Genomic DNA, 18,622 nt, shown 5'->3' on the forward strand with positions numbered 1-18,622 from the left:
CAAAATATCTTATTACTTTGTTTTCAGGGTCTTGTGTCTTTCTATATCTTGCTATAAATATTGATTCAATTTTAAGTTGAAGGGAAATGTCTGCCTCATCTTTGAGACGAAGTATGTCATGCTCCAAGAACCATCTGAGAAAATAGGAGAAATGTATGATGGAAACCAGAATGAACATGAAGACATCTGGCAGATAATCTATTCAATGCACTTTGAATTTTAGTGGATTGGACTTTTAAAAATGACAAAGACAAGTTCGAGCTTTGTACTTTTATTTTGTAGAAAGCAAAGGTTATCAAATACAATGAAGCACATCAAGAATATGCCAAGATTTATTAAAGTAAGGTGTACTACACTATTACAGTAACATTCAATATTAAAGAATGTTTACTCTAGAAGATTTACAAATCACATTTATCATCAATGGACTCTTATGCTCAAAAATCACAAAATAGAAAAACATGACGAAGCTCATCGAATCAATTGCAGGTCATCCATCTAAACTGAACCTATATTTTTCTCAAATTATTTTAGATTCTTACCTTCGTATCTGAGAGGCCACTCTGTATTTGAATTATCCATTTCAGTGCCTCATTCTTTCCAGACACCCAGATTACAACAGGAAATGCCTTGTTTGATGTCTCTCTCAAGTGCAGACTCAACTTCTTACAGTATTGCTTAATATTTTACCTCTATTTTCACATGACTGCCATTGTCATTACTCCTTTAAATTTTCATCGCTTTTTCTTCTAACACTACATAGTTCTGCTCTTTACACCAATATCAGCTTGTTTGTTATGAGACCATTTTTGTGGTTTCAAATGAGCATTAACTTAACATGACATTACACTTTCCAAGTAATGTTGGTGTTGTGTGCACTGAATCCAAGGTTTCTGAAATTACTTCACACTGAGAACTCCAAACTCAGTATTGCATTAAACAATTGCTAGGCAGCTTTTCAGCTTTATCTTGTGTTTTACTGCTAACATTCTTGGTAACTGCTGCAATTGAAATTTAACCACTCATAGAAAAGAACTGTATGAACCCTTGTCTCTTGTCAGGGTGAAATGCAAATCCCTCTGATTCAAATCCATAGTTTAATGCAATGCTATTTAGTTCAAATTTATCCTTTCCCAGACTTCTAAAACTATGGAACCAAGCTACCATACCTCCCTCAGACTTAATTTTGTTCCCATAATATAAGTTTTATAACTGACAGTTTGGTTTCAACACCATCTCTTAATGTATTCTTCCTGTTGATTTTGAATTGGCTTTCATTATGTGGCTTGGCCTTCCATGTGATTTTTTTTTAGTTTTAAATAAGTCACTGAGCTAATTTGTTCAATGTATCTCAATACATTCTGTAAATATTATAAGACCACAAGACATAGGAGTGGAAGTAAGGCCATTTGACCCATCGAGTCTACTCCGGCTTTTAATCATGGCTGATGGGCATTTCAACTCCACTTCCCTGCACTCTTGCTGTATTATAGTTTAATGAAAGCGCATTGTAACTTGGTTGTAAATATTTAAATATCTCTAAGAAATCATCCACTGTATCTGTGAAAGGAGAAATGAGAGATGTATTTACACAAGAGTGGAATTGGTCAGGTGATTTTGTCAGTGCAGATGATGAATTAACCTCTTATGCGTTGGTTAAATATGATCTGTTGTGTAGATAGGGGCAAAAAAAATTGAAGAAGAAATGCGGAAGAAAGAGGAGAACAAGATGGCTTTCGGGATCTGGCTTCAAAGGAAGAAGCAACAGCGCCAAGAAGAAAGAAGAATTCAATGTGCGAAGGAACTAGAAAGAAAGAATAATAAGGTACTGTAGTTAGACATGTTGAATTTATTCTGAAACTTGAACTCCTAGCTCTGCATAATGTATCAATTTGCAAGTAATTTTATGTGACACTGATTATGTTTATTACCATAAGCAACTTTGCATGTGAAGGGGATGGTATCCATTTTATTTTGTGTACTTTTGTCAGTAGTATTATTTCATCATTTTATTTTCTTTTTAAAACTTTCATATCTACTTTTTGTTCTTAAATATTTTTAAGTTAAGTTTTCTATTTTGTTGTACTCTATTAAAAAGTTCTGCAGTATATTAAAACAAAACCACACTGATAGCTCATGCATTTTAATACACAGTATTTATATATAGGGTATGGCATTTTCAGTGAAGTATACCTTACCTTGAGGTGTGCAGCGTCACTGATGCCAGTCTTTAAACAATTCGATTCGACTCATTTCACTTGATATCAAGAAACTGGATATTACAAGGCTGCGGGCCCTGACAACATTCCGAAAACAGTACTGAAGGGTTGTGCTCCAGAACTTGCTACCCCCTAGCCAATTGCAAAGCTAAAAACTGGCACCTACTTGACCGTGATAATAAAATGTGAGGCTGGATGAACACAGCAGGCCCAGCAGCATCTCAGGAGCACAAAAGTTGACGTTTCGGGCCTAGACCCTTCATCAGAGTGCTCCACAGATGCTGCTGGGCCTGCTGTGTTCGTCCAGCCTCACATTTTATTATCTTGGATTCTCTAGCATCTGCAGTTCCCATTATCACCTGCTTGACTGTGACAATTTGCGTAGGTGATTCCTGGCCACAAAGATAAAGACAAATCCAACATGATCAGTTACCACCCCAACAGGTCTACTCCCAAACATCAGCAAAGCAATGGAAGTGTTGTGGACAATACTATTAAGTGGCACTTGCAATGGACTAACCTGCTCACTGCTGCTCAGTTTGAATTCCACCAGTTCTTAACTTCAATGACCATGTTCAAACATGACAAAAATTCAACAGATGAGGTGACTTCACAGCAGGATTTGCTATGCACTGTTAATATCTGTAACAAAGGTATGACATGTAATGTTCAGTTTTTGAGCTAAAGTGTGAGAATGGGATGTCATAACAAGTCATGCACCACCATTCCCCTTGCTGTATCAAGTCCCTACCAGGCAGTTAAGTGATAACCCAGCAGGCTTTTCATTGATCACTTTCTGGCTCAGCAATGTCACTCCCTAGATAACAAAGTCTGAAGCTAGATGAACACAGCAGGCCAAGCAGCATCTTAGGAGCACAAAAGCTGACATTTTGGGCCTAGACCCTTCTTCAGAGAGCCTGAAATGTCAGCTTTTGTGCTCTTAAGATGCTGCTTGGCCTGCTGTGTTCATCCAGCTTCACACTTTGTTATCTCGGATTCTCCAGCAGTTCCCATTATCTCTGATCACTCCCTAGATGAAGCTGTTTGTCAGTCAGAGGTCAGCAGCTGCTAAGGCCATGGCTGCTGGCTGAAAAAACAGTTAAGTGTAAAGATCAGGAGTAATCGGAAGGAGAGTGTGAGTATTTGGGGGGTGGGGGTTGTGTTGCAGAATGGGTATTATAGGAAAAAGCATATCAGGAAGTTCAGAGGGAAAGACAGGGAGGTAGCTTTCAACGATCATCCCAGCCGTCTTCAGCCCCCATCACCCCAGATTGGACAGATCAGGCCCATCCCCAACCCAGCAGGCAAGCCCATCCATTTGACTAGTCAAGAAGAATGACACTTCTCACCTGCTGGGACCACACTTGATCAGGTGAGTGACAGGTCATTTAAAGATCTTAATTAAAGATGGGTTGAGGAAGGTTGATCATGGGCCTTCCTGCCCAGAACAATTTTTGAAGTGGCAGGAAGCAGGTGGCTGTCTCCCTGGTGCCAACATTACCAAGCATTCGCCAGAGGGGAAAATCCTGGCCACTGTGCCGAAATTAGATCAAGTGAAATTGGGATAATATTCAGAACATTCTGGAGTATTAATTACAAGTTGATTTAAAAAGAAAAGTTTTTTATAAAGGTTAATTTTATAGGAACTGCCTTAATTTTGTAGCTATTCAAGTTTTTAGTATAGCCGATTTAAACAAATGCACTTTAAACCTTATTATATTTGTACTGCTGCAAACAACATCATCTCATCGAAATGTTTCATGAAGTACCACACAAAAACTGCATTTGCTTATTTTTCCTGCAGTTGTTCAGACAGCAGTTGCAAATGACAATCCACATTGGCTAATGTTGAGCTGGATCATCATTACCTGTGCCCCAGTTTAAATATTAACCAATTTTGAATATCATGGATACTTCCAAGTGATAGCTTATAACATTGACTAGCCTGGCTACTACACCAAATGATTAATTGTTTCAAAAATATCTTTAGTTCAAGAAGAAATTTTTATAAAAGGAGGAAATTAGTAATTTCTGTGATTCAGAATCCCCTTTACTGCCGGTAATACCAAAACAAGTGCTGTTGAGCTGTACTCTACATAAATGTAACACCTGCCACAGCTTACAATGTATTGTGATACACTAATAACCTGTAATAAAGCATGGTGGACTAAAACTTCTATTCCATAATTTCCTGCTTGATAATCTTTCAAATTTGTCCCTCACTAATAGGAAAATATCAGATGGAAGAGAGCACTGTCATGGAAAGGCAAATCAATTTCCTGTCAGTCATGGTTAATTTCAGCTCTTTCCTTTAGCTATTTGCTCAGCCAACAAAACAAGATTCAGAAAAAGAACCCAATGAGGAAGTATAGCTAAAAATGGAAAGAGACAATTTAGAACAACATATTATATAATTATTGTACTTAAACAATTACACTTACACTCTCACAGAAGAAAATTGTGTGTTTTCTATATCTGCTAGGATAATCATATCAGTTTGTAAAACTGCTTATTTTTGTTTTCATAGGAACATCGAGACCCAAATGAAGCCTTCAATCTCTGGCTAAAGAAAAAACGGGAGCAGCAAATTAAAGAGCAGCAAATAGAAGCCATGAGAAAAAGGGAACAAGATTACAACTCAAAAGTTCACACAAGGGAAGATTCTGAAAAAGCCTTTAAGCAGTAAGAAAAGTTTTTAATACTAAATTGTGTATCGCCTTTTATTCCATTTTGCAAGAAAGGATTGGTGACTTAAACTGTGAACAAGTAAAAAGATTGGATGCCAAATTCTAGCAACAACTGTGGGATTGCTTGAGTTTATATTGACTGTATCAATTGATGGTCTTTGCAAATGTCTAAAGAACATGTTTTGCGAATAGAGTGATAGAGATGTACAGCACAGAAACAGATCCTTCAACCTAACTTGTCCATGCTGACCTGATACACTAAATTAATCTAGTCCCATTTTCCAGCACTTGGCCCAATTCCTCCAAACCCTTCCCATTCATATACCCATCCAGATGCCTATTAAATGTTGTAGTAGTACCAGCACCCACCACTTCTCCTGGCAGTTCATTCCACACATGCATCACCCTCTCTGTGGAAAGAGTTGCCCCTTAGGTCCCTTTTAAATCTTTCCCATCTTACCCCAAACCTATGCCTTATATCTTGGGACTTCCCTACCCAGGGGAAAAGACCTTGACCATTCACCATATCCATGCTGCTCATGCCCTACGATGCTCCAGGGAAAATAACCCCAGTCCATTCAGCACCTTCCTTTAGGTCAAACCCTCCAACCCTGGCCACATCCTTGTCAATCTTTTCTAAACCCTTTCAGGTTTCACCAACATCTTTCCTATAGCAGGGAGACCAGAATTGAACATAGTATTCCAAAATTCGTAACATGACCTCCCAACTCCTCTACCAAATGCACTGATTAATCAAGGCATGCTTACCAAACCTCATCTTCACTTCACAACTCAACTTTCAAGGAACTTATACTTTATGATTTAATTAATTATAAAGATAAGAGGTGCTGAGAATAGGTGTAAACTATTTGGTTTACAGTTATAATTGTTGAACTTTACTTTGCTTAATTCAGCAAGAGATTGATTCAGTCACTTTTCTTTCTTACTTCTAAATCATTGCAGGTGGCTAAAACGAAAGAAAGCTGAGAAACGGGCAGAGCAATTGGCTGCAAAGGAGCGATGCAGGAAATTTCTGATGGAAGCTAGAAGAGTTAAAAGAATGCAAACTTTACTGTGCACCCTTAGTGAATCCAAATCATTTCAGTTTGACAATTATGGTTACAGGTTCTAGAAAATCATGGTCATGAATTTTCTCGTTACATTTTGAATGCCTCATTGCAGAGTTCAAATGAGCAAAAATCTGCCAATGGTTTGCAAACCAGACTGTCAGTAGTATGAATACATCTGAAAAAAATTTCAACAACACTATCTTTAATGTGTAATTTTTAACAAGCTCATACATCAGTGCTAACGTTTCAAAACCTTCTGAACATTCCACGACACATGATTAGATCGGAATAAATTATCTGCACAGTCTGTAAGTTGTTAATGTTTTTTCTATGCCCGTTAAAAGATTCTTTTAAGCATTTATGTTCTTTTTATTTTAATAGGATAGAGTAAACCAGTGTTAAGTAATATTGACACTTCCCACAAGTCATTGACAGTTATTAAAAATAAACAAATGATTGGTCTTGTTGCAATGAATGGTGTAGTTCTGTATGTGCAAGCAGTGAGTTAATTTTTACCTACTCATGTGAGCTAAACCTTTTAAACTTGGGGATATATTTTTTGACTATCAATCAATTATATCTACAGCTCATTTTACAAATACATTTATAAGTTCCTCTCCCCTTTGAATTTTTGCATTTGTTTTAGGTAAAAAAAGGGTGATACTCAACTCTGTTTTCTGGTAATGCCAGTGTAAGGAACTGTTAGTTGACAGTATTTAGAAGTACCCTATTGATTTGCTGCTTTCCATTTAGAAATTTCCTAACTTGCATTCAGTTCTTCCCACAATAGCCTTGCTGAAATCAGGAGTTTGTCTTGCAGAATCCACTTCATAGGCACACATACCAATGTGTTTCCCCTTCCTCAGTTGTGTGTAGTTTCTTTGGGGTTTCTGCTCTTCTGATATAATTTTGAGTGAAACTTTATTTCTATCAAGATTACACTAGTAAGGTGTAGAAGCCTTGAGGAAGTTCCTAGAATAATGATTTTTTTCTCTCAGTACCTGTCTTCAGAGCTATTTACCAATAAGTCTGCCTCTTGAATGTTGTAGAATTCTTTCAATTTCTTTGAACAGTGGGTTATAATTGACTCAGTTGTACCATATTTCATTTAGATTCTAAATAGACAAAATTTTAACAGTAGAAGACTAACCATTATGAGAATAATGCCCGGTGTAATTTACAGCTTTGCGGTAGTACTGAAAGCTGTTCAAAAACAACATTTATAACAAGCGTGGAATTTGACTGTTCACTTAAAGTTTCTGTCAAAGAGGAATTAATGATGTTTGGCCAGGGTTAATGATATGTCAGTGTTATCGCACTGCTACTGTATCGACATAAAATTCTGCATAAATGTTGTGGGTAAATGTCATGACTTTAGAAGGAAAATATGTATCTTGTGGTCATAAAAATGTTTTCCAAAGATTCAACCAATGTTTGATATTCATAAATAGTGCACAAAGCTTTGTTATAAAAGAGTTGTGATTGTGTCATATAATGTCATCCATCCAATGTGATATTTAATTTTCTGTGATATTAAAAAATTCTTAATTTACCTATGGGCTTACTCTTTGTTTCCTGCAGTGGCTCTTTCTAACAAACAAACCTGAAATCATTTTGAGAAATTTTTTGAAATTTTTCGGTTTTTAAGTAGTAACAGAGAAATAGGCTGGTTGGCAGGTCTTGCTTGTCCCTGCCTTTCATCGGTCGAACTGAGAAGTGTAATGGAGAACCAATACCCATAGTCAGGTTTGCTTGAGCTATATGGGATGGTTTAAACTAGATTGGCAGGGGGTGGGAAACCAGATTTGTAATTCAGAGGGTGAGGTATTCAGCCTTCCAACAGACACAACAGGGAGAGAGGTTATTTATAAAGAAATGTGGTCAATGGAATGTAATTGTGGACACAGATGGTTTGAGATGTGTACAATGCTAGAAGTGTCAGAAATAAGGCGGATGAACTTAGAGCATGGGTTGGTACTTGAAATTATGATATTGTGGCCATTACAGAAACTTGGGTAACCAGGGACAGAAATGGTTGTTGGAAGTTCTGGGATTTGGATGCTTTAAAAGAAATAGGGAGGGTGGAAAAAGAGGCAGGTGAGTGGCACTGCTAATCAGGTCTAGTTTAGCAGCTACTGGAAGGCAGTTTGAGAATGATATGTCCACAGAGTCAGTTTGGGTTGAGGTCAGGAACAGGAAAGAAGTAGTCATTTTGGGGTTTTTTTACAGACCTCCTCCTAATAGTTACATGGATAGAACATTACAGCACAGTACAGGCCCTTTGGCCCTCGATGTTGTGCTGCCCTGTCATACTGATCTGAAGCCCATCTAACCTACACTATTCCATGCACGTCCATATGCTTGCCCAATGATGACTTAGATGTACTTAAAGTTGGCGAATCTACTACCGTTGCAGGCAAAGCATTCCATTCCCTTACTACTCTGTGAGTAAAGACAGTTGCAGAGAAGTAGAGGAGTGTATTGGGAGGCAGATACTGGAAAAGTGCCGAAGTCACAGGGTTGTAGTCACAGGGTTGTAGTCATGGGTGACTTCAACTTTCCAAATATTGATTAGAAACATTTTAGTTGTAATAGTTTAGATGGAGCGGATCTTGTCCAGTGTGTTCAGGAATGATTCCTGACACAGTGTGTAGACAGACCGACATGAGGAGAAGCCACTTTGGATTTGGTGTATGGCAATGAACCAGGCCAAGTGTTAGATCTGTTGGTCGGAGAACATTTTGGCATTAGCGATCATAACTCTGTTACTTTTACAATAGTCATGGAAAAGGATAGGTACATACAGCAGGGTAAGGTTTATAATTGGGGGAAAGGTAATTATAATTCTTTTAGGCAAGAACTGGGTAACGTAAAATGGGAACAGATGCTGTCAGGAAGAGCACTATTAAATTGTGGAGATTGTTTAAGGAATGCATACTGCATGTGCTCGATATTTGTCCCTAGCAGGCAGGGAAAATGCTGTCGAGTGAGGGATCCTTGGTTCTCAAGAGATGTCAAACTGCTGGTTAAGAGGAAGAAGGATGCTTATATAAGTTTTAGGAAACAAGGAATGGAAAAGGTTATAGAGGGATTCAAGTTATCCAGGAAGGAGCTCAAGAAAGGGCTTAGGACAGCTGTAAGGGAGCACAAGAAAACCTTGGCAGATTGGATCAAGGAAAACTCCAAGGATTTTTACACATACGTGGGGAATAAGAGAATGACCAGAGAAAGGGTAGGGCCAATCAAGGATTGTAAAGGGAATTTGTGCAAGGAGCCTAAAAAGATAGGAAAGGTCCTGAATGAATATTTTTCTTTGGCATTCACAACTGAGTGGGACCTAGCTGTATTGGAGGACAGTGTGAAACAGGCTGGTAGGCTAGAGGAGGTTGATGTTAGTAAGGAAGATGCACTAGGAATTTTGAGGAACTTGAAGATAGATAAGTACCCCTGGCCTGATGGGATTTATCCGAGGACTCTAAGGGAAGAGATCAGAGGGCCTTTGGCAATGATCTTTTCGTCCTCACTGCCTATGGGTTTAGTGCCGGAAGATTGGAGAGAGGCAAACGTCATTCCCTTGTTCAAAAAAGGGATTAGGGATAACCCTGGAAATTACAGGCCAGTTAGTCTTATGTCAGTGGTGGGCAAATTATTGGAAAGGGCTCTGAGAGATAGGATTTAGATCACTTGGAAAAACACAGTTTGATTTTTGATAGCATGGATTTGTGAGGGGTAGATTATGCCTCACAAATCTTACTGAATTCTTTGAAGAGGTGACCAAACATATGCATGAAGGTAGAGCAGTGGCTGTGGTATACATGGATTTAAGTAAGGCATTTGATAAGATTCCCCATGGTAGGCTCATGCAGAAGGTAAGGAGGCATGGGATAGGGGGAAATATGGCAGATTGGATTCAGAATTGGCTGACCCTTAGAAGACAAAGGGTGGTAGTGGACGGAAAATATTCAACATGGTGCTCAGTTACGAATGGTGTACCACAAGGATCTGTTCTAGGACCTCTTCTATTAGTGATTTTTGTAAATGATTTGGATGAAGGAGTAGAAGGTTGGATTAGTAAATTTGTGAACAATATGAAGGTGGGTCAAGTTGTGGATAGTGCTGAGGGCTGTTCTGGATTACAAAGGGACATTGATAGGGTGCAGAGCTGGGCTGAGAAGTGTCAGATGGAATTTAACCCTGAAAAGCATGAGGTGATTCATTTTGGAGGGACAAACTTGAAAACAGAATACAGGGTTAATGGGAAGATGCTTGGCAGTGTGGAGGAGCAGAGGGATCTTGGGGTTCATGTCCACAGTTCCCTGAAAGCTGCCACCCAGGTGGATAGAATTCTTAAGAAGTGTGTCAGCTTTCATTAATAGAGGAATTGAGTTCATGAGCTGTGAAGTTAAGCTGCAGCTGTACAAAATCCTGGTTTGGCCACATCTGGTGTTTTGTGTCCAGTTCTGGTCGCCTCATTCAGAAAGATGTGGAAGCTTTGGAAAAGGTGCAGAGAAGATTTACCAGGGTGTTGCCTGGAATGGAGGGAAGGTCTTACAAGGAAAGCTTGAGAGATCTAGGGCTTTTCTCTTTAGAATGACGAAGTACGAGAGGTGACTTGATAGAGGTGTACAAAATGATCAGAGGTATAGATGGAGTGGATCGCTAGAGACTTTTTCCTAGGGTGGAGGTAGCTATTACAAGGGGACATAGTTTTAAAATGAGTGGAGGTAGATACAGGGGACAGTTCAGAGGTAGGTTCTTTACTCGGAGAGTGGTCAGGGTGTGGGATGCATTGCCGGAGAGGGTAGTCGAGTCAGCCTCGGGCATTTAAGCGGCTATTAGATCAGCATTTCGATGATAGTATAAAGTAGGGGTGGAGGTTAGATTTTAGGATTACGGTAAAAGTTCAGCATAACATCGTGGGCTGAACGGCCTGTACTGTGCTACACTGTTCTATGTTCTATAGTCTGGTTGGGGTCAAAGGATTGCCTTACTAAGTCACAAAACTCAAACCATTACAGTCCTGATCATGATTGACCAATCTGAGGGAAACATGATATTTTATCAGAAGGAAGTTTGCCAGCCGTTTGCTCACCATATCAATTCTTATACAGCATAGTAGTTTACCTGCACATTTTACTTGTTGTTTTACTTGAAATTGGGGTGAGAAGGAGGGCACCTTGAACAAGGAATGTCATTCATTATTGAGCTGTACACTGTTTAAGCATAGAAATGCAAATTCTTCCATTACCCCTCCCCTTTGTCTGGATGCTGTATAAGATAATGGCCCTGAAGCATTAATGTTGGAGCCTGCATTATCAGACTGGGTAAAACTTAATGTCATATGGACTTGGGAGGAGAAAGACAGAATATTGTAGCTTCTAGTGGTGTGGGTGAAGATCTATTTCCCTATGTCTCCCAATGGAGCTGGGAGACAATGTTTAACTTACTAATCTAACTTGTACTTAGTTGCTACCATGCAATAAATTACATCTTGTTTAAGACAACAGCCTTGTCTCTTTAAGACTCACTAGTGGTTTTCCTCTAGCACTGTGAATGAATTAGGTTCTCAGTCTAGGTGAGGATGTTGGCAGTAAATTAGCCCAACTACACACTGATGTTGGCACAATGCCACATGATAAAAGCAGAGGGCAATATTACTTAATACCACAAGGCAACAATGAGAATTCCAGTGGAACCAAGAACTAAGAACTTCAGTGGACCCAGGAGTAGTTCTGGATATTCACAGCCTTCATGGTTTTAACAATTACTCGTAGACATTCGGCAGCTGCAGCAGCGAACAGTGAAACAACCATCAGGCAAGCTCATGGAAAAAGCAACAGTCAGGAGGAACACATAATAGTGAAGCCTTCTATTTTAAGACCTGGGGAAACCAATGCAGAAGACAGCATGAGCCAGCAGTTTGTCACACCTGGCAGCTACAGATTTCATTGGAAAGCAAGAATCTGTAAGAACAGAGATAATGGGAACTGCTGATGCTGGAGAATCCGAGGTAACAAAGAGTGAAGCTGGATGAACACAGCAGGCCAAGCAACATCTTAGGAGCACAAAAGCTGACGTTTCGAGCCTAGACCCTTCATCAGAAGGGTCTTTTCTGATGAAGGGTCTAGGCCCAAAACGTCAGCTTTTGTGCTCCTAAGATGCTGCTTGGCCTGCTGTGCTCATCAGCTCCACACTTTGTAATCTGTAAGAACAGTCCGGATTAGAGGTTCTGCAAGGAAAAGAGCAGGTGTTGGCTCTATTGGGCCCTCTTGTAACACAGTTGTAGCATCCCTACCCCTGGACTGGGAAGCATGAGTTCCCGTCCCACCAGCTCCAGAGATGTGTAATAACATCTCTGAACAGGTTGATTATAAAAACTAGGTTAAATGAAAAAAATAAAATTCTTGTTGGACAAAAGGAAAGCTTTAACAATGCAGGACAGGCTGGGAAGGCCAGGAGTCATAGCAGAAGTATTTGCAGCTTGCAACAATATGCCTAGCTAACGGACACTGAATCAAGGCTACAATGTGAAAGTCTAGAGACATTGAAATAATTTACACTCAGATCGCTGCAGAATTAAGTTGACAAAAGGACAAATTGAAAGCCTAAGCTTGCAGAATGTGGAAAAAGAAAAGACAGTAAGGGGCTTTTTGGTTCCATGATAAGAGTGAACAATCCAGAATTTAAACCATGGGCCAGGTGAGAACAATTTATTGGCACCTGGCACCAGGCACCAGACTTTTATTTAGTAAAGTTGTGGATAAGGACAAGAGTTGTTTATCAGGCCATGAAAAGTGGAAAGTTCACTTGCCCGTGAAAATCCTGCAAATTCCCATGTTTCCTGCAGAAGGTAGCTATCCTCCATTTTGGCAAATCAGACAAGAACTGACCATGAAATGATAACCATTCATTAACTACATTGCTGTTGACCTGTAGATACTTGTAAGCAAGACTAGTTTTTTTTAAAATAACAATTGACAGTGGTTGGACATTCACCCTTATACTAATTTATTATTTAAGATTTGTGTTATTGAGTTCAAATTTCATCATCTGCAGTTGGTGGATTTGGACTTATCTCCACTGAACATTATCCTGGATGTTCTGGATTATTAGTCTAGTGACATTACCACTCCTCCCCAAATTGTGAATGAAGATTTTCATATACATATGAAGATGGACTGCATACAAGTGCGTTGGAGTCAGCACTTTGCTAGTTCAATCTACATCCACAGATTTAAAGCAAACAATGAAAAGCAATTACCTGATCCACTTTCCATGAAGGGAATTCATGAAATTAAACGCCCACCAGATGATGATGTGGGACAACTACCCGACTCTGCAAGCAAGAGTCCCTCTGTGAAAGAAATCCTTGGGATTAAGGGCTACCCAAAGAGGAAAAGTGTCTTTAGTGAAGGACATTCAACAGACAAAAGGTCATCCAGTGTAGAGGAACCTTACTGACCATACAGGATCAAGGTCAGAGTCATGGAAGCATGACCTACCAATCTCATAAACTAAAAAGGAATATATTCTGGGAGAATTGTGAAACTTTAACCACCAGAACTTGTTAGGTCAAAGACTTGGGAAGTGAGGTAGTGATGAATAATTATATACACACATATATAAATGTTAACTATCGGGAAAAAGAAGATTGAGAGTTTGGGAGATGTTATATATGGTAATGATTCTAAAAGGATTATTGTTAGACATGACATTTATCTCCACACAACCTGATTTTATAAGAACAGGAGTGGGTAAAGGCAGAACATCTTAGGATCTTGTAGTGTGAAGATTTATATTCAAGTCTCCCAATAAGCTGAAAAAAACACTTTGGCCCAGAAATTCTGATGGCTAGATTGACATTCCTGCAGGGTAAATTGATTGCATGTCCGACCAATGCAAAAATAATTCTGATGCACCTGACTTTAAGAGACTTGTAGTGAAATTAAATTCTGATTGCCACATACACGGTGATTGGAAATAGCCAAAAAAGTTGCATACAGTCAGATATTTCCAAGTGTTGCAACTGACTTAAACTTAATACTTACCCAGGAATTGTTAGACGTTTAAGCACCTACTCCAACTCTTGGATAGCTATTAATCTCACCTTTTGACTCAATGTGGACTACACTCCATGAACCTACCTGACATTCCATCCCATTACCAACTGGCCACTCAACCCCCAAACTTATGTGTTTGTCATAGTTTTTGCTAGACATTTAAACTATGGAAAATGACAGTTGCTGCAATAACAGGGGGAATGTTTTTGACTATGATCTTCTCTAGTATTATCTGTGAAGTTTCCTGATAGGTTTAGAAATAGGATTTCCAACCCTGATTGGAATTTTTGGCCTGATGTCCAACTTACATACTTGATTGTTATTATTCAATAAACTACCACTTGTTTAAGACAAGAGTTTCTTCTTGTCAAGATTCTGGTATTTTTTTTCTTTGCAACTATAAATGAAACAGGTCTTTAGACATGGCCAAGCAAAGATGATGACTGGAGCAATCTACTGAAATTAAAGCTGTTATAGGCTACCATCACAGCACTAACCACACTTCATCTCTCTAAACTTAGCATTGGGATGTGGGTGCAGTTGGGCTCAGTGAAGAGGTGGGTGGCGTGGCAAGGTAAGGCATATAACTGTGATAACTGCAGATATAACATTCCTGTGGCTAACAGCAATCACAGGAAAAATTATGGTTCAACAGAGAGGTTTTGTTGTAATTTTGTAGCCTTCGCTAGTTGACACACAAAGTTTTGATCCATATTACAAAAGAGATACCACAGCAGGTGCAAAAATGCTACACCATCATCAAAGGGTTTTTTTTTGTTTGATATGCATATGTAAAGCTATCCAATTAATCCCACTCCTTTGCATATTTTCCATTGACCTAAAACTTATTTCTTTTTGATTATCTGTCATTTGAAAGTTATTATTGAATCTACTTTCAACATTCACAGAGGTAATGCATTCTAGATCATAAGAGATTGCTTATTTCTAAAGGCCTACCTTTAGAGTTTTCCTTCACCATATGGGAAAGTGCCTATTCTGCACCCAGACTGTTGTCAGTCACTATTTTGTTTATGAGTTTTTGATTGCAATTCATCTGCACAAAATCTCTTACTGAAATAAGTCTACTTCAGCTAAGAGTATCCATATTTTATTGTTCTTTATTTATTTCTCTAATTCTTTTAAACTCAATATTATGATCATGATTCCCTGCTCAAGAAATTGATTGATAAACCACCTTCTTCACAGTTTATACCAAAATGTATGTCTACAACTATAGCCATCTTCTTTTGTGCCAGTCCAACTCCAACCAGTGCAGAGTGTTCCCCCGGTTCCCATTGAATCTAGTTTTGCTACAGCTTTTTGCTTGATCAAATACTTCATCAAATGTGGCTTTGGTGTGAAAAGCTGTCACTGTCACCTATAGTTCAAGTCTTTTCTCCTGTTTGAACTAAAGCTATAATGAGTTCAGGAACTAAGTGGCCCTGTCCGAAGTGAAAGTGAGTTTCAGGGAGCAGGCTATGGCTCAGCATGTGCTGCTTGATAGCACCTTGATGACCCAGTGATGACTAATGACCAAGAGTTGACTATTTGAGCAGTAATGGTCCAGGTTGGATTTGCCCTACTTTTGTGGACAGATTTTGAACGTTAATTCTATTAAGAGGCTGGAAAGAAGAGGAAGTTCAGAGCCCTACTATTTTTTGGATTATTAACCTGAAATGACGAGGCAGAAATTGATAAAGTATGGCCTCTGAAAAAGATTGAGCAAGAGTCTAACATTGGCAGCAATCAAAGATGAAACATTAAGACAGACTATATTGGATGGTAAGAAACTGGATGGGAGGGTGGTGACAATATTGAAATCAGAATTGAGGGAAAAATGACAGTGGGATGCAGAGTTGCAGTGAACAGAAGAGCTTACATCTCCATGGACTATTGCCAATTATGGGTGAATGTATAGTTATTATGTCAAATAGAGCATTGTTTGACTATCATGGAAAAATAGAATTTAAAACAAAAACCTTTTATTCAATACCACTTATGGTATAATCAAATCCTGGAATGAAATGAAGATTCAGGATATTTCCTGCGATGTTTAGATGACTTATACACTATACAATGTTTAAAAGACACTTAGATAAGGACATGCATAGGAAAGATTTGAGGGATATGGGCCAGGAATTGGCAAGTGGGACAAAGTGTTTGGCATGGACTGGTTAGACCAAAGTGTCAGTTTCCATGCCATATGACTCTATGTAGGATTGCATAATACAGAAACAATCCATTAGGCTCAACCGGTTTTTGCTGGTCTTTATTCTCTATACATACCTCATCTCGTGTTGTTTCACCCAACTCTGTAAACCTATTTACTTTTTTTCACCTTCAAAGATTATCTAGCTCCCCTTTTAATGCAGCTTTTTCACTTGTCGTAATTTCTTTTTATGGGAGTGTACACTACATCCATATCACCCTTCAAGTAACGACATTTCTTTTGAATTTCATATTGTACCTATTTATGACAATCAAACATTTATGGTCTCTACTCTTGGCCTCACCTGCAACTTCAACCCTATCAGTATTAATCCTATCACTATTAAGTCAGTCCTCAGCCTTCTCTTTTCAATTATGTCTATTAATTATAACTTTAATCTCTCAAATCCATTTCAATTATTGGAATACTTTAATACATTTTGCAAAATCTACATGCCTGATGTTTTATAATTTTTGATAGTCATTTGTTTTGGGGGAGAAAATCTATACTTTTTGTTGCGGTGATGGTACCTTTAAGCTTTAGATTTCTCTGGATAATTTCAAGTAAATTGATAAATGAGACCAAGTTGCCTGGAAGATTTATTAAGAAGCTAATTGTAGCAGAGAATATATTGTGCATGTATAGTTTGATTTCAAGCAGATTTTTAGTTGAAGTTCAGAACAAAATGGCTGCAGAGTAACTTTTCCAAACAAAATTTAGGTTCTGGCTAAAATAATTTAACCCTCCTGTTAATTGATGGATTCCTAAAAGTGATTTAGCATTCTGTGTTAGCCAGTTGGGAAGACAGTTTTAAATGTGATACTACACTATTAAAGAAGCTTTGATGTGTTAAGGTGTGTCTATACTTAAGACATTGCTGACAACTGTGTTGAATGGAGAGTGTACAGCCATGGAATGTTTGAAAGATATGAAGGGAAATATTGCTGAAAGTAAGCCTAAGGTACAAGGTAACTCAACTCTATGTATCTTTGAAACAATAACACGTTAATCTTCCAATTTTTGATAAGTATAAATTTTGGGATTTAAATGAAATAATTTTAGGAGGAAATTCATGTTTAAAAGCTCACTTTACAACATAAATAACTGTATCCTTTGCAATTTTAATGTTTTTAATGTTACTTAGAATGTAGTTAGTAACGTTTTTGTTCATTGATTTTTGTGCAGTAAAAAAATTGTTTTAAACTATGAATCTCGTAACTTCATTCTTTGAATAAATACCTAGGTTTTCAGATTCCAGAAACAATTCTGAAGGGTTGTGTTGATCGAGATCGTAACAAAATGGAATCGAGATCTTTGCATTGTATTTTTAAGTATGGACTAATTAAGATTTGGCGTAAGATTTGTATACTTTTGCTTCTGTTCTGGTTGTGTCAGCATTGCAGACTAACATTTATAATCTATCATCATTTATAATGCTAGTTCTAGCTGAGCCTGACAATGACCTACTGATATGATGGTCCTGCTAAGAAAAAAACATACATGATTTTGTCCTTGCGAAGAGTGATTGTTGATAAACTGCCTTTGAGGACTGTGGGGATGGCTTCCTCTGTTTTACTATTGTCAGAGACCACTAGATGCTTGTTTATGTTGATTTCACGAATGCATTCCATATTTTAAAGAAAGTATGGTCAGTTTACTTTTCTCTCTTCTTGCTACAATGATTCAATTTCCAAATCTCATACAATTGTGAATGGGTGGTTCAGTGGACATTCCTGGTTAAGCCAGTCAACAATGGAATACTTCACTAACTGGGAGCCAGGAAAACTTGAAATTGCTGAGGTACAACCTTTGTTGAAGATACTGGCCTCTGTGGTGTTATTTTCAATGGTGACAAGAGAAAAACCCATTCCTGAAGACATTTGCTCACAACAGTTGTCTTTGAGCTCGGGTAAACATTTCTGGCATCATGCCATTATCTCAGAAGCTTGATTTATTCAATCCTGCTGTTAAAGTCTGAGGCCAATATGTGGGAAGAATACATTATTTTTTCCAGGCAAATGACATTAGGGCAGATGAAAAACAAAGAGTAATTCTCCTGACAGCTTGTGGACCTGCAGCTTTATCGGTTATCAGGAGCCTAACTCTCCCTAAGGCACCAGATACTAAAACCTTTCAATAGTTGATGGATTTAACTAAAGGATATTATGACACCAACCATCCTCTAACACTGAGGTGATATTGGTTTTACTCAGCATTTTGAGAACCAGGGGAATCAGAATCAGGATTTTTGACTAGGTTAAGATGACTGGCAGAGGTATGTGACTTATATTTAACCCTTAATGAGATGCTGACAGACTGCTTGGTACGCGGGTTTAATGATGTAACTATACAAATCAGCCTAGGACCTGAAGCCTAA

The 18,622-nt window shown here is 38.4% G+C and overlaps 1 protein-coding gene across 2 annotated transcripts in view; it reads left to right on the plus strand.

Moving 5' to 3' along the window:
- ccdc181 (coiled-coil domain containing 181) overlaps positions 1-7,500 on the plus strand; it is a 28,798-nt gene extending 21,298 nt beyond the window's left edge. For both annotated transcript variants that reach the window (XM_048540633.2, XM_048540634.2), the window contains exons 4-6: positions 1,679-1,825; positions 4,747-4,901; positions 5,870-7,500. In XM_048540633.2, coding sequence (XP_048396590.1) covers positions 1,679-1,825; positions 4,747-4,901; positions 5,870-6,038 — 471 coding nt within the window. In that variant the 3' untranslated portion in view covers positions 6,039-7,500. The remainder of the gene's footprint in view (positions 1-1,678; positions 1,826-4,746; positions 4,902-5,869) is intronic.
- The last annotated feature ends 11,122 nt before the right edge of the window (positions 7,501-18,622 follow it).

This window comes from Stegostoma tigrinum, chromosome 12 (genome assembly GCF_030684315.1).
Source record: "Stegostoma tigrinum isolate sSteTig4 chromosome 12, sSteTig4.hap1, whole genome shotgun sequence".
Taxonomy (NCBI): domain Eukaryota; kingdom Metazoa; phylum Chordata; class Chondrichthyes; order Orectolobiformes; family Stegostomatidae; genus Stegostoma; species Stegostoma tigrinum.